Here is a 17,022-nt window from a genome sequence, read left to right as displayed (position 1 = left end):
AGAACTATGAATTCGGGAAGTCTCTGCTCAAATTTCAGCTCTGCCAAGTTAACTGGATCATCTTACATAAATCTTGCTTCTGTTTTATGTTACAATGTTTGAGAAGATAGTGTATTTGTAGTATATAAAGTACTTGAATTATGTTGTTGAAAGCCAAGGTCAACTTGGAATTCATTTTAAATAGTTGTTCAGTATCATAAATAGTTGTTCAGTATAATTACTTATTTTTTCAGAGATGTGAAAAATTCAATTGGATTTTTGGACTAAAGCTATCTTTATGTTAACAGACCTATGGAGTCAAAAATCATCTCATTATGGTACAGATTTTAAACTATAATCAATGGTCATGAATATTTCATTATTTATGACCAATAATTATAGTTAATAAATTGTTTCTTTTTTACTTTTTGTTGATTTTTACATATTAAAAATATTTTAACATTGTATAAATAATACTGAACTTACAACGATTTGTTTAGTGACCATTCAAAGTTACAACGGCACTGAAAAAAGTGACTTATGACCATTTTTCATACTTAAAACTATTGCAGCATCCCCATGATCATGTGATCAAAATTCAAATGCTTGACAACTGGTTCACCATTTATGATGGTTGCAGTATCCCAGGGTCATGTGATCAATATTTGCAACCTTCTGACAAGCAAAGTCAATGGGGAAGCCAGATTCACTTAACAATTGCAATGATTATCTTAACAGCTGTGGCAAGAAAAGTCATAAAATGGGGCAAAACTCAATAAATGTCTCACTTAGCAGCCTACATTTTGGGCTCAATTGTGGTCATAAGTTGAGGACTATCTATATATACTGCCTCATGAAGATACTTTGCATCACAGGAAGTATATACATACTAAACAAAGTTGTTGTACTATTTAGATTTAACCCAATTTAATACCTTAAATGTTTTAGTCCAAATTGTATCGATTTAAGATCAAAGTAGGATTAATTTATTCCAAAAATATTCACTGGAAGTATTGATCAACTGAATTGATTTGCAGTCATTCTTGAGAACTAAAACAATTGGAAAAGAACAAAGCTGCAGTCATTCCACCCTTCTGTACTTAATATGGAACGGTGCACATAAATAAACTTAATGCACTTGCCATCTTATATTAATTACGTGTTTCAGAAGTTCGTGTTCTCAAACAGGTGCTTCCCAACTGTTCCATCACTTTAAAAGCAGGGGATTTCCGTTTGACTGCACTTTGAATTGTTTGTTCCAAAATCGGTCTTCTGCCTTCAAAATGTGAGCATGCAGGATAATTGTTAGCAGTTTTCACATGTGGAAACAATGTTGTTTAACTAGCATGAGCTACCAGTTAAACATTTTTGTAGTTCCTGGGGTCAGGACAGGCCTTGAGCTTTCCTCCCTCCCCTTGATGTTAATGTCACCAAACTACTGCAGATTAGAATTACACAACAGGATATACAGGTATTTTCAGTCATTTTGAAGTAAAAATGTTCCGTAAAACACATAGTATTTTTTATAATACTATGCATTTTAGGCATAGTATTGTGCCTAAAATTGCCTAGTATTAGGCAATGCATTTAGAATGAACATACGGTAATATGTGTGTATATCTTGTATGGGAAGAGAAGATTAAAATCCCTCTCCCCAATCTCATTGTACTGTAAATGTGAAAAACAAAAACGAATAGTAGACACGTTTATATTTTACACTGAACTGGTATGTAAAATCCCTGAGATATGCAGATTTAAGAAGAAAGATTCTCATTCCGTTTGTTTAAATCATCTAAGCTTGCTTTTTGTCTGATCCTTTCTTTTCGACTTCTGTTTCCTTGCTTTTTATACATGTTTTTTTTAATTAAATAAAAATGATTAAATCACCCAAACATTGAGATTAAGGACCAGAGACACCATATGACTTGTAATAAATTTTGGGTGTAAATTTGGAATGTGATTTGAGTATGAGACATACAGTACGATGCAGGGTCATGCCTAATTATCTGCAAGGAGATTAAGGCTGTTGATCTTGAGGAAATCTTGAAGAAATCATTTTACTCAACCTTTGGTCACCTCATATCTGGACTTTAGCAATGTGCTCTACATAGGGCTGCCTTTAAGACCATTAGAAATTGCAGCTAGTCCAGGATGCAGCCACATAGATGTTTGCCTCAGGTCACCTCTACTTTGTGAATTGCACTGGCTCTGATTGGACTTCCAGATATATATTCATGGTGCCAGCTATCATCTATAAAGCCCTTCATGGTATAGGGCACAGTTAGTTGTGGGTCTCTGCCTGTCTCCCATTACTTCTGCTGATCTCACAAGTTTAGACAGGGTAGGAATTCTCCAGGTCCCCTCTATAAGTCAGTGCCATTAATAGGACCTAGAAGGTTGGCTGTTCTCTCACAGCGCATATCACATGGAACAACATTTTTCTCCTGAGATTTTGTTGGCCCTGACTTCATTGGTCTTTCCTAAGACCCGGCTGTTCCTGAGCATTGGGCCAAGGAATTGGGTGAATCTGTTTTGTTGTGTTACTTGGGTGGGATCTGCTCCATAGGAGTTTATTTTTACTTCCTTTAATCATTATGTTTATTTTTAATTTAAATTAAATGAAAAAATTTAATTTAATTTAAATTTAAAACATATTTATTGTTAGCTATCTAGAGTCTTGTGTTGATTGGCAACCATGTCTGCCTTTCTGTCTACCTATCTGCCTTCCTACCTACCTACCAAATAGGAGTATTCATTTTGCGCTGCTTGCTTGCTTGCTTGCTTGCTTGCTTGCTTGCTTGCTTGCTTGCTTATTTATTTATTTATTTATTTATTTATTTATTTATTTATTATTTATTTATTTATTTATTTATTTATTTATTTATTTATTTATTTATTATTTATTATTTATTTATTTATGAGCTTTATGAGCTTTATGAGCTTTATATGCCGCCCTATCTCCAGCCGGACTCAGGGCGGCTCACAACAGTTAAGAAACATCTAATAAAAAGTTAAAAAATTAAATCCAAATCTCATAATTTAACAGTTAAAAGTACAATTAAGACTAACAAGTTAAAATTAAATTAGAATTAAAACCCCATCAGTCCAGGCCAGCCAAACGAAACAGACACGTTTTCAGGTCGCGGCGGAAAGAGCGGAGGTCGGGGGCCACCCGGAGCTCCAGGGGCAGTTGATTCCAAAGGGTAGGTGTGCCCACAGAGAAAGCCCTTCCCCTGGAGGTCGCCAGCCGACACTGTCTGGCCAATGGTACCCTGAGGAGGCCTTCTCTTTGGGAACGCACCAGGCGATGGGAAGCTGTTGCTGGCTGCAGATGGTCCCACAAATATCCCGGGCCTAAGCCATGTAGGGCCTTATAGGTAATCACCAGCACCTTGAATCTCACTCGGAGGGCAACCAGCAACCAATGCAAGTCGCGTAGGAGAGGTGTAACATGGGAGTGTCGGGATATTCCAATCACAACCCGTGTGGCCGCATTCTGCACCAGCTGAAGTCTCCGAGTGGTCTTCAAGGGCAGCCCCATGTAGAGGGCATTGCAGTAGTCAATATGGGAGGTGACAAGCACATGAGTAACCATGCGTAGGGCATCTAGGTCCAAATGCTTAGCTATTTTTCAAATTAAAGATAGGAAGGAAAAGACTTCCCCTCCCTCAGATTCAAGCTGTATAGAATCATATACCAGTAACTTCCTCAGTCTGTCGGCAGCATTATCATTCTAGCTGTGTGTTAGCCATTTCAGGATTATTTGTATGCAGATATTCATGCCCTCCACTTCAAATATTGGAAAAAGCAAGGGAAAAACAGTTGCAACTGATCATTATGAAGACATTTTCGTAGGCCATGTTTGATTATTGTCACTGGCTGGCTGTGGAAGTTGCACAATACTGGATTTATACATAAGTTTGGAACACACTGATTTCAAAGTACAGTTTTGAGGGTCTTGAATTTATATTTACACGCCTCTTTAGTTTATATTTTCTTGCTAATAAAACAATAGGTCTGTTCAGTTGTTTTCTGCATAAGGCATTTTTTCCATGAATAAAAATAGGGCTGGATCTTTTAATATATATTTTCTGGAGCTGTGATCATTTGATGCTATTTAATCACCTGGCATCATTCATGTTTCATTCAAGGCTGCCCCTCTGCCCAGTTCTAATGGAACGCTCTGGAATTCCACTTCCCAAACAAGCGACTTTCCTTTTTATGAATATTTGATAGTTAATTTTAGCATCAGTCCTTAGGGCCATCAGCAATTTCCTTTAAACACAGAATGAAATGTCATATTTCATGTCATGAATTAGTTTTCTCCAGCCCCGAGCCACCTAAATGTGTCCAGTCAACAGTGTCCAGAATTCGCAGTGAATTCACTGTTTGTTTTCAGAAACTAAAAAAACAGGATAGGTTATTGCTTGGCTAAGTGACCCTTGTATTATAGTGATTTATTGTATACTTGGAAAACTAATAAAACCACAGCAACATTTTTAAATATGGAGGAGAACATGATTTCATTAAATAATGTCTTTACAAGTACAGCAAAAAAACTGATTTGCGAGTAATGTAATATTCTCTGCATCTTGCAGGACAGCAACGTATTTCAGTGACTAGCCTCTTAGTATGCCATGGCCTGTTACTGGTTGGAACAAATGTTGGGATTATAGTAGCCCTCCCAGTTCCTCGTTTGCAAGGAATCCCCAAAGTGACTGGTGAGTATAATATTCACAGTTGTAAGTAAAAAGAAAACTCTTATCAGTACAAAATTTTTTACTGATTCATCAAAAATGCTGCGGTCAGATAAAGGAAGGCTCATATCAAAAATGTTGGCAAAAGAGCCTGTGCTGTAATCTTAGCATCTTGTTTCCTATTTTTTTGTTTCATTTAAATGACATTTGAAAACTTTAACTCTTACCTTCCCTTTTTTTTATTTGGACTTGTTAAAAGACCAAAGTGCTGAAAGTTTATCACACCTGTATAGCAAGCATGGTCTACTGATGGGCAGCTCTGCATTGGCACTCTTCTGCCCTCCCAAAGCTATTCCACCTAAGGGAAAATTCGCTATAGTATATATATTAAATTAAAATAATTTAATGTTCTAGATTCTTTTATAAAAAGGCCAAGGAATGTTCAAATGCCTGGGATAAAATTAAAACACATTGTCAATCTATTAGCCATGATACATAGAAGGCATTTGGTAACCAGGAATACTCACTCTCCTGAGGATTTTTTAAAAATTTACACATGCCTTATAAACCGAATGCATTGCTATGGTTTTACCTTGCTTCCACAAAGCCAGTTTATATTTGCTAAATATGTCATTATAGTGATCAATTATTTTCACCGAACAATCCATATGTCAACGGGTAAAGAGATTGTTTGCCAATGTCTTATACAACACATTTCAGATATCATAGCAATTAATACTGTGAATCATGACAGAAATGTTCCCACAGTTGGGATCCCAAATTTTCCATGCTTTAATCTGATATGTTCAGTAAAAAAAAGTGAAATCTACACTCTTTCACTGTTGCCAGCTTTAACATGATTACGTGTTGTAAGTGTAGATTAAGTTTTATTGAAAACAAGGTCTTCGGCAATGGATGGCGGAAAAAGCAAAATTAAGATAAAAGCAGTCAGCTGATTCCCTGACTCCTGCTGCTATAAAAACAAGAGAACAAAGCATGAACTGAATACCAATTTCAGCTTTGCCTCTTTGAAAAACAAATGGTAACTTCCAGAGGATGTATGTTCTATTGGATTATATGATACACAACACTATACTGTGGATTTTATAATTAAATATTATAAACCATGTTTATACGGTTTACATTCTGCATTTTCATTGTTTTTAAAGTGGAAAAAAGAATCTGATTACCATTTTAAAAATCTTAACCAATTTAAACATACCCAATTAAAAAGAGTTACAAAATTAATAATTCAGTTCAACATGATTTATAATACCCTTAAAATAAGGGTAAGACAATATATTAAACTGATGAGCCAGAACATAATGATGTCGGTTCTGACATACATCTGTCTGAAGACACTCTTGCAAAACACTAGATATAAGCACTCCTGGCTCTGTTCTTCTATTGTAGGAGGAATAAAATTCAGCTAATATATTGCTAAACAAACCACAAAAACAATTGAAGACTTGAACTTAACTCACTCATAACTGATTAGTGTTTATTTTATAACACAGTTCCTTATTTAGGCATTAAGAAAAAAACCAGGAACTTGTTCAATGACAGTTCTGATTTTCTTCTTCCTGGTGGGGAGTATAAGTGTGGGGTAAGTGATGGGCATCTTCTTGTTAACTCATAATACTGAACTAAGACATAATGTTCATTGCCAAGTGAACACCTACATTAAATCTATTTGCATGCTTAAATCCTGAGCAAGAATCAGGAAGAAAGGGTCAGAATGTGATTTGAGAATCATTGGTCTATTTATGTAATAGGGTGAGGTCATAGAAATAAATCCTTGTAGAATTAGGTACTATTTTCCAATTGCAAGGTTGTTCTGCAGCTCTAATACTGCTTGCTTTGCAGATAGAAATGAGCATAGGAGGCTAGAGCTTTGGCTATTATCATGAGCTAGTTTTTCTGTTTGTTGAAAAATTTTCCCCATGGAAAATTCTGTTTCACAACTGAAATTTGAAGTGAATGTTGACCTAACAACATATGAAAGGCATATTACAAGTTGTACACTTTTTATTCAATGCTGTATAGGTCCAGCAGCTGATGAAAAGAATTAAACTGCATGAAAATGAATGTGTCTGAGGGTGTGCTTTTTCTTTTGACTGCAGGAAGAGGCATGGTATCTTATCATGCCCATAATGGCCCTATCAAGTTCCTGGTAACGGCCTCAGTGACAAGCAAGCAGAACAAAAGCAAGTCAAAATCCAGGTTGAATTGTCCTCATTCAGGCCTGAAAGAAGATGACCAAAAGGGTGCTGGACCTGAGAGGCCCAATTCTTCTCTGAGCAACCCCAGTGACAATGCCATTTGGTTGGGGGGCTCAGTTGGATCCATTGCTCAGAAAAGTGACTTGTCTTCATCGTCTGGGTCACTCACGTTGTCTCACGGATCCAACACAGCTGAACCTCGGCCGGAAGAGAGTGCTGTCTATGAGCTTTTGAAAGAAGTCTCCCCTGACCAGAGTAAAAGACATAGATCCAGAGAGGGGAAAGCAATATCCATCTTAGTCATCTCTGGAGGACAAGGACACAGAAGGGTGAATAAGAAATGCAAGCAGCAGCGGCCAGATGAACTGGTGTCTTCAATAATGATTTGGCAGATTCCACTGTTAAAAATCTGACAGGATACAATGCGATTTGTTCAATGGCAAAGTTTGCTTTGGTGTTAACACCATCATGATGAATTTACATTTTTATCTCAAAGCAAATTAAATATCAATGTTTGCAAAGGCCTCTTTATAAGGTTTCTTTGTCCTGAATTTACATGGGTTACTTTGTTAGAACAAATATCTTAGATATATTCGAAGAAGCCCATTTCAGAGCTACATCTAAACATATATTTGAGTCTTCAAAAGTTCTTTAGTTGAAAAAAAAATCCATTTCAAGCATTTTTTCTCATTTTGCTACTATTTATATTCAAATATTGTAGCCTAAAAAATATCCAATGAAGGGAAAGGATCGAATAATATTTCTCTGATGAGCCTTGCTTAAATAATTATTTCTTGTAAGGCAATATCATGCACATGTGTTTCATTTTCCACAAACATTTTTAAAGCAATCATTATTCCAAGATAGTCTACTAGCTTAATTCCAGAGACTATAAATAAACCTGTAATATACTTTCTCGAGTAAGTGTCAGACACAATAAAAAAGTTTTTTGGTTATATACTACAGATTTATACGTGGGAGGAAAAAGAGGTAGGGCTAACTTTTAATTATTAATACTTAAAAATGAATATTATAAAAAGAAATGTCAAACATTCAGAATGAAATATGTTTGACTTACTAAGCGATGTATTTTTCTTTTAATCTTTTGGTTACTCCCAGTAAGTAGAAGGGAAAATGAAACCACTGTGAAATTTAGTAGATTCAGGCAGTTGCTTGTGTTTTGGTGCTCCATTTAATTATAGCACATTCTGTTGCTGGCGGTAGAATGTGCCTCATTTATCTATATGGCTGCTTATATATTTCGATTAGCATTAGATAATAGTGAGGAAATCAAGTATAAACATAAAATAAAGAGACCCTAACATTAAAGTATATTGTTTTCATAAGATTATTATAGTTGGTCAGCCAGATGGATAGTCTGGATTTGGCATTTTGATCCACTTATTGAGTCCTTCCCAAGGACCCAGGATAGGCTGATAGTGTTTAAGATATCATCCATCGGGGGGGGGGGGGGGGGAGCTGTTCCAAGTAAAGTTGCCTTTTGCAATTGATGGTAGTAATTTTGTCAATGCCAATGGTGTTCAAGTGGTGCTCCAGATGTTTTAGGATTGCACCCAGGATACCTATTATTGTTGGTATTACCTTTGCTTTCTTTTGATGTGTTTGTTCTGTTTCTATTTGTAGGTCTTTGTATATTGTGATTTTCTACAGTTTTTCTGCTTCTGTTCTGCTGTCTCTAGTACTGCAACGTCTCTTATCCAGACTTCTTTTGTTTTTCTTATCAACATTTGATACCTCTGGGGTGTTATGTAGCAGTTTGAATTCTAAAGTCTCAGAGTACTTTAGCTTCTTCATTTTTCTATTACCTTGTCTATGTTGAGGTCCCATCAGTATTCACTTGCAAATGGTATGTTTTGCAGATCTTCCAATATACCATTGGAACATCTATTTTGTTATCAGTCTGTGCAATCAGCTAACTTGGTGGTCCACTGTAATGAAACTCCTTTGCTGGGACCACATTTGCTGTCTGTTGCTGTCTATTCAGTTCTGGCTTTATGTGCATTTGTTCTTCAAGTTTGGCCTTGTGCAGGCAGAATTAGCTCTCCAGTCTCTTTCTTCAACTTTCCTGCTCTTAGCTATTGGCAGGTCTTGTTCTGCTCTGCTATATTTTTAAATGTTCTGGCTGTGTAATACTTTGCCTTGCCATGTCTCTTATTCTATGTTTCATTTGGTCTTTCTTGTAGGCCAGTTTGCTCTTTCCGATATTCAGTAAATCTTTATGGTGTACTACCTTCATTGCATCTTCTTCATTGTTCTTCAGATATTCTTCCAGTACCTTTTTTTCTTCAACTGTCTGGTGTACTTGCAACATTCCACATCCACCTGTTTTCCTTGGTAAATAAAGTCTGTCACTTCATTAATGAAGGGAATAATTCATTGTTATTATTTTTTTCTGATCATCCTATGCAGGGCTTTTAGTTCTGCTTGAGTCTAGTCCAGTGTTCCAGCTCTGTATCTAATGACTTGTGCAATTATTAATTGCCTTGTTGGTATTTCCATTACTGGGTCTAGATTTTAAGATCTTCATTGCCATGATAAATTCACTTCTAACTTTGTGACTTCACTGTTCTTGATGTCATGTTGAAGGATGCCAGGAATTTGTAATGAACTTATTCATCTGGACTCTTGATAGTATTTCCATTCATATTTCACAGGTTTTGCTTTGTTGATGGTAAAGGTGGCACATTTGTCTAGTCCAAACTCCACAGTAATGTCTTGGGACAGTGTGGAGCAGCAATTCTATTTCAGATGGTGCTTTTCCATACAGCTTCCTATTGTCCGTGCAAAAGAGATGGGATAGCTTGGCAGATTTCTTTGAAGTTGTTAGCCATGCCCTGACTTATTCAGTATGGTTGACAGAGGAGTCAATGTAGCGACAAACTCTAGTGGTGATAAGCTCCTTGAAAAATTCCTCTCTTGGTATTAACCTCTCCTTGTATTTCACCATTGACCAGCAACTGTGTCTTCCATTGTGCTTTGCTCAAAGCTTCTGATGTTTCTACTGATTCCTGTTATTTATAGACACTTGATTATCCAATAATGTAGCAGAGAGTCAAATGCCTTATTGTAATAAATCCAAGCCAGGTTCAGCTTGGTCTTCCTTCTCTTGTAGTTTTCCAGAATCATTTTATCAATTCATAGTTAATTTTTATTCCTCTTCTGTTTCGATGGTTTTCTTTCTGCTTAGGTGGAAAGAGCTTGTGTTCAATCAGATGCTATTGGAGTACATCAGCTACTACACCTGTTAGCAAGTTGTTGATAAGAAGGTATTGGCCTATAGTTGCCTGGTGTTGTCCCTTTTTCTGAAACTTTTATTATCAGGTAGGTTTTGCTAGATGTTAACGACTCTTCAATTTCACCTCCTTGCTAAGTATGTTGTTAAACTGCTTGACAGCAAGTGGGTGTAGACCAGTCAACCAGAAGCCATGCAGTTCATCTTCGCTTGGTGCTGACCAATTCTTGATCTTCCTTGCCCTTTTCTCCACCATTTCTGCTGTTATCGCAAGTTCTGTTTTATTCTTATCCACCTCCTTTAGCCAAGATGCGTTTTTGTATTTTTTGGGGTTGTCCCATGGCTCCACCCAGTACTGCACTGTTTTTTCTTTGCCAGATGTGGCTGGTTCACTGCAGTCTCTCCATTGATGGACTGATGTAAACATTTCTGATTTGACTGAAATTGAATATTCTGCCTGTAGTGTGCAATTAGAGCTTTGTATCTGCTGATTTTCTTGGCTGTAACTGTTGTTTGCTGATATTTTCTTGATCAGGTGTTGTTTGGTCTCCTTGTCTTTCATCTGTTCCAGCTTGCTTGTATCTGATCTTAACATGCTGTTCTTATTTTCCAGCCTGATCTTCCATTTTGGTGGTGTACTGTTTGGCTTTTTTTCCTCTTGTTTGTTGATTTTGCATCCAACATTTTCAGTTATAACTGCACCCATGCTGTAAATTAATTGGTTTGTTTGCCCAGGATGGTTGAACCTCTGGCATAGCTCTCCTCCTCCTTCTCAGGGCATGTAAGGCCCACAGCCCTGGCAAGATACTGACTCATTATGACTTCATTGCTCTCCAGATACATCACTGATTGTTACCAGTGCATATTATTAACACAGACTTCGATCTGAAGTCAACAAATGTGCATTTGTCATGTGAATATTAGCAAACAAAAACAAAAAAACAAAACCCAGCCCTACATCTATAGAAAGAAGATGCCATGGCTGTTTCCAAGCAATAAAGAGGGGAATTTGTATAATCAAAGCAAGTCAACATATTTCCTTTTAATAAAATGGAAAATTACATAATTATCTGGGATGCAAACACAGGTGCTATCACTGCTGTTAAAAACTTAATTGCTCGTGACCAACAGCTACAACTTCAGAAGCCATCGTAATGACTCTGGATAATGGTAATTAAGCATCATTTTAGAGTTTGTAGAACTATGTGATGTCTTAAAACTTGGGTGTACCTGAGCCTTGCCAGAGCTTAGCTGCAGGATGAGATCATTTACCTCAAGCTTGCAAGCTTATCCATTTGGATTTCTTGAGGTTTGTATATGTAATACCGGTAGTAGTATATTCTGATAGGATGGGATGGAACATGAGAATTTAAACTTTAAAAGAGCTGTACCAATTAACAGTCTGCTTATTGGGAATAATAGCAGAGCAGTATGTTGGATCACAGAGAGTCCTAGTTTCATCTTTTTTCTTCTTTTTGAAGAAGGGGCAATTCTAGTAGGAAACTTACATTACAAAGCTCTGTTATGGCCATTTCTTTCAAATGTAATACACTGAATTCATTGCACTTAGGGAAGATTCAATTAGATCAATGGATATTAAATGTTTGTTACCTGTGACTAAATTTGATATAGTTATACAATAATGAAGACATAAATTTGTGTATGAAAGAGGAGGGAGGCTTCCTCTTTTCCTGAAGCCAGAAAAAGAGTAGGCAGAAAACAGATTGGCATCCACCAGCAAGTTATTGGTTTGCAATAAATTAGAAAGCACTTTTAATATGAGCAATAGATTTTTCCCTCAATTAGAGCATTAAAAGCCTTACTATCTACTTAATCAAATGTAGATTCATATTTGTGGAGTCACACGTTTACAGCTTAGCAGGTATAAAGGGTAATCACTTCTGTCTCTTGAGTTGCTCTTTTATATATAGTTCCAACTGATGGTTGTCTTGATAGTCAAACAAGTAGTTTTCATAAGTGTGTGTCCTTGGCTGGATGTGAAACCTTGTCATATATCTTTAGGTCAGCAGTAATGAAACATTTGAATTTCTGGCTCCTTAGTGCAGACATGGGTACTCCCAGAATTCATTTCTAAATGAGAATTTCCCATAGTGAAAATACAACTATAAGTTCTTTAAGCCATAATTTTACAGAAAAGGTGTTCAGAATTGCAAGCGCATTATCAAGTAACTTCCAAATGAGTCCATTACAGAAGTGAGCAGAGGTCAAGAAAAAGAACTGATAATGTCTAGAGAAGTTGGAAAAAATATTTTTAACTTTTAGCACTTAACCATCCCAGTTTACACCCCTCAAACATTTGTGGTTTAGGTTTTGGTTACATACTGATTTGCCATTGGTTGATAAAACATGAAACTAGTTCCCTAATTTCAGGATTTCTTTGAACTCGCCTGTCTCGGATAATATTTCCTACACTCTAACACAACTTGCTTTGGAAACTGAAAGGGCTTTGAGGAACAGTTTGTGATAGAGCTTTCTAAAGAAAATTCCATTAAGTTCTTTGGATTCTGGTTATTGAGGGCTGCTGAGGAAGTTTCCTAACAAGACTATTATAAAATAGATGTGCTATATTACAGAACTTTTAAAAACTCCAATAAAATTGTATATATGTATAGATTAAAATGCTAACCAGTAACCGAAATACTGCTTTAATATTGGATACAAGCCACATTTATAGTCCACACAGAAACATATATGTGTTGCTAGGCAGATTTTTGTGTCTGATCCCAAGTGAGAATAATGATATCTGGGAGGAAGACAGCCACTATGTTTCATCAAATGTTTTCTAATATCTAACAGTACATTTGTTATAACCTGAGCCATACAAATATGTATTTATGTCTAAAATAAACTCAATAAACTGTGAATAAACAAGATCTCAGAACTGTATTAGTAGCTTATTATGTTATTTGTTCAAACAGCTACAAGGAGGAGCATGAAACTTGTAATATACTGGGGAAAATGTTCAATGAAATACAACCAGGAACAAAGTAAGTTTTTTAAAGTTCCGTGATATCTGTTAGTGTCAATTCTTATAATGACCTGGAAAACATGGGTTGCTATCCTTTGGTTCACACACAATGCCAAGTGTGTAAATAAGCGAAGAATTAACTTTGCCAAGTACCAAGGCTGAGCAGTTAGAATTTAGTTTCAGTACAGCAGATTCCTGATTTATATACACCAGGAATCTGCTATACTGAAACTGTTTTCCAGGTCATTATAAGAATTGACACTAACAGGCATCACGGAACTTTAAAAAAAACTTACAATCCATTTCCTGTGAAATGCTTTTGTTATTGCCTTCCTAACACAATCTCAACAAGGGGGGCTGGAGAGAGGATGATAATTGTCCAATACAGCTGTATCCAGGGTGGGGTGAGTTGAGGAGGACTACTACAACCTCCTTCAAGGTTGCCGGAATCACCCCCTTCATAGTAAAATACTTTTTTAAAAATGCATAAACCAAACCAAAAATTACACAGGAATAAACATGCAAAAAGCAAAGAATAAAACAACAAACATGCTGTGAAGAGGAACATTCAGTAACATATTTTTCCCTTCCCCCTTTTCCCCCAACCACTAACTATTGCTTAAATATTTGTGCTGTGTTATCAGTTTTGCAATTGCTAAATATTCTCCAATTTTGGTTCTCCCATTTTTATATTATTGGCAAATTTTACTTTTCCAAATTTATGCTAAATTTTGAGGATTTTTGCATGATCACTACATGTGAGAAAATATTCATATTTTTTTCTTAACAGCATTTGCTGTTAATAACTTATTTTATGGTTGTCTATCTTGGACTTATACTCATCTATAAAACATTTTATACTAATTTCCCCAAATTGTGCCTTGGAATACATTTCATGGGTTTTCCACCCATACCTCTTCCCATTATTATTCTCATTTATTTGAGGTTTTACATCGATTTGATCATGCAATATTTAATTTGTTCTGTCTCTGCCCTATTTCAGTATCAATCTTGAATGCATCCCAACACATGATCTTCATTCTGAATAAGCATTTCAAATTTAGTCATTTTTCCCATTTTCTTCTTTCTTCAGGTGACTCTTTACTCTTCCAGCAATTTGTGCATTCGTTAAGTAGTGTAAATTCCTATTTTAATTGTTGAATTTTTGATCATTTGGTTCACTCAGCTGATAATGCCACTGTCTTCCACTTGTACACAATCATGGCTAAAATGTGTCTTGGTAATATTTAGGAAAGGGTGTGTCTCATATGCATGCCTTCATCTTGTTTCTCACGTATGAATAAGACAACTTGAAAGTTGTTTATTATGGACCTTTTTACATTCTAGAATTAAAAAGTTCTTAGGAAAGAATGGTCCACTCGGGAGCCAGATAGTCCATCCAGGGCCGGATTTAGATGAAAAGAGGCCCTAGGCTATTCCATTTATGAGGCCCTTTCACCTATAGTGAAAGTGTAATTTTAATTTTGCTAACAATTTGAATGTAGGCCCCTCTTGATCTTGAGGCCCCCTCTTGATCTTGAGGCCCTAGGCTGAAGCCTAGTTAGCCTATAGGAAAATCCAGCCCTGAGTCCATCCTTTTAGGAAATAGTGGAAAGGTGCTGGATGCGGCTGAACATAGATGGAGAGGGGACACACACACATCAGCTGCCTGAATTTCTGATTCCCATCCCCTTCTGGTCCCTGATTTTACAGCAAGTGATGGGTGATGGCACACAACAGGTTTTGATGAAGGAAATGAAATGTAACAGATTAAGATTGTCCTTGCAAAATCTTCGACTACTTTCAACATGGGCAGGGGAATCTCTCTGGTAGCCTGTGATAAGATGTTTACACCTCAGGGATAGGGCTGAAAGAAGCTCAACCCTATTGGGTTTGAAGTATGATTAGGTACCAGGTTGAGAAAAGCCTTGTAGATCTTGCAACGCTGGGATGCAGGAGAAGAGATGGGGCTTTATGCTAATAAACTGTATTATTACCCCAATCCCAACCCGCTTACTCTCGTGGAAAGCGAAATGGAGTGCTAGGGAGCAAAGCAAGTACAATTACGATCCTGATACATAGCTTGTGTTTTTGCACAGGAGCAGCCACAGGTGTTCAGTATTTGCTTTTTTTCACCTACTGTGAAAAGCCACTTTCCCTCTGGGGACCAGAGCTCCAAATGGGGTGCGGCACATCAGGAGATGGCTTTTTCGTGTCAATTAAGGACAACTAGACTATTAACAAAAACTACAATTCTGATAAAGGAGAACATTTGAAAAGGGTTGAAATGAGGGGTTCTGGTTGTTTTCTTGCAGACGTTTCATTACCCAACTTAGGCAACCTCAGCTACAATTCTATAACGTAGTTTCTCGGAAGAAAGCCAGTGAATCTACAGGTTAGGATCGCGTCGCGCAAGCGGGGCTTGCCAGGGCGGCGCCAGGCGCGATCCATCCAGCCCGCGGATAAAACAAAGGCTCAAGGGCGCGCAGGGCGATGCTCGGGCGCCGGTGGCGGCCGGGAAGAAGCATCCATTTCCAAACAAAGGACTTCCTTCTCTGAGGGGCGGCTTGGTAGGAGCCGAGCTCCCTTAGACCCGGCCAGCCTCCATCGAGTCTCCATCCGCACACGCGCGGCTCGCCTCTTTTTTTGGGGGGGGGGGGGGAGCGCGTGCTCCGGCACCCGCTCCTGCATCATCCACACAGGCGCGGGCGCGCGGGCGGAGCCACCAGCCCGCGGATTTCTCCTGGAGATCCGGGCGAGCCGGAGACGGCGCGGCAACGCTCTCCTCCCCGAAGCGTGGCCGGGAGAACTCAGAGCGGCCGGCTAAACGTTAAACCTGGGACTCTGGGAGGTTTTCCGTCAGCGGCAGCGGCGGCGACGCTGCGTCGTCATGGGCGGTCAGGCGCATCTCTCCCCGCGCTGCCTTGAAGGCGGAAACGGCGCGGTTTTGCGCTCCGTCGGAGGGGGCGGCGGCGGCGCCTCCTCCTCAGCCTGCCGTTGACTGCGAGAGTTGCAGCCGGACGGGAGAGCCGCTTTCACGAGTGGACGACGGGACGCCCGCCTGACAGGCCGGCCCAAGGTGAGGAGGCGGGCGCTCCCCGCAACTTCTCCCGCGGCGATGGGGGCGCGGGCAGAGAGGAAGCGAGCCATACGCTGCGGGGGTGCCGTACCTGGCGCGCCGGGGTTTGGGAATAGGCTGCGCTTTTACGCAGCTTCCCCCGCAGGGCCCCGCGGCGATCCCCAAGCAAAGCAAGCCGGGGAGGGCTCTGCAGTTTTGCCGGCTTGCTCTTCCCCGGCTCCCATTTAATTCGGATTGATCCTGGGCTTTAGCTGGAAAGGTCTTGCTTACTGGGGAGCGGGGAGATGAGACGTTGGCGCTTTGCACGAACTGGATCCTCCCGGAGGAACCCTAAGCCTTGGCTCGTCCCTGGTAAATGCATCGTTCGGAATTGCAGCCTGGAAGCCGGGGAGGTGAGAGCGAGCTAGCCAGCCAGGGACGACCGAGGGAGAAATCTCTTCCTAAATCGAGATTGTGGAGCCAGATCTCCCCCTTGATTCTGGCTTCCCCACCCCCTTCCACTAATCCATTTCACCGCCTGTACAGTAGGACCGCAGCTGCACTGAGCATGCTCTCACCCTCACTGGGCATTCATCCTCCTCTCCGCTGCGCTGGCTCTTTCTCGCCAAACCCTTCAAATAGGCAGAGAACTTTCCTGTCATTTTCGTTGGGTTGCTTGCATTTTGATTTCTTTTTAGATTTTGCTTTGTGTTAGACTGATGCGTGGTCTGTCGTCGTTATTCCAACTTGCCTCTTCCCTTATGGAAAAAGCACATATTGTCATTGATTTGTCTTAATGTTTTTAATAATTGTTTTGACCCTTC

The 17,022-nt window shown here is 38.9% G+C and overlaps 1 protein-coding gene across 2 annotated transcripts in view; it reads left to right on the top strand.

Annotated features, from left to right (window-relative positions):
• The window catches only part of ARHGEF10 (Rho guanine nucleotide exchange factor 10), a 116,636-nt gene extending 109,217 nt beyond the window's left edge, over positions 1 to 7,419 (top strand). For both annotated transcript variants that reach the window (XM_070932957.1, XM_070932956.1), the window contains exons 28-29: positions 4,578 to 4,700; positions 6,800 to 7,419. In XM_070932957.1, coding sequence (XP_070789058.1) covers positions 4,578 to 4,700; positions 6,800 to 7,311 — 635 coding nt within the window. In that variant the 3' untranslated portion in view covers positions 7,312 to 7,419. The remainder of the gene's footprint in view (positions 1 to 4,577; positions 4,701 to 6,799) is intronic.
• The last annotated feature ends 9,603 nt before the right edge of the window (positions 7,420 to 17,022 follow it).

Source organism: Pituophis catenifer, unplaced genomic scaffold (genome assembly GCF_029215685.1).
Source record: "Pituophis catenifer annectens isolate HBS135680 unplaced genomic scaffold, rPitCat1.0.hap2 SCAF_1, whole genome shotgun sequence".
Taxonomy (NCBI): Eukaryota; Metazoa; Chordata; class Lepidosauria; order Squamata; family Colubridae; genus Pituophis; species Pituophis catenifer.
The sequence above is the reverse complement of the archived record's forward strand: the minus strand, read 5'-3'. Positions and strand labels throughout refer to the sequence as shown.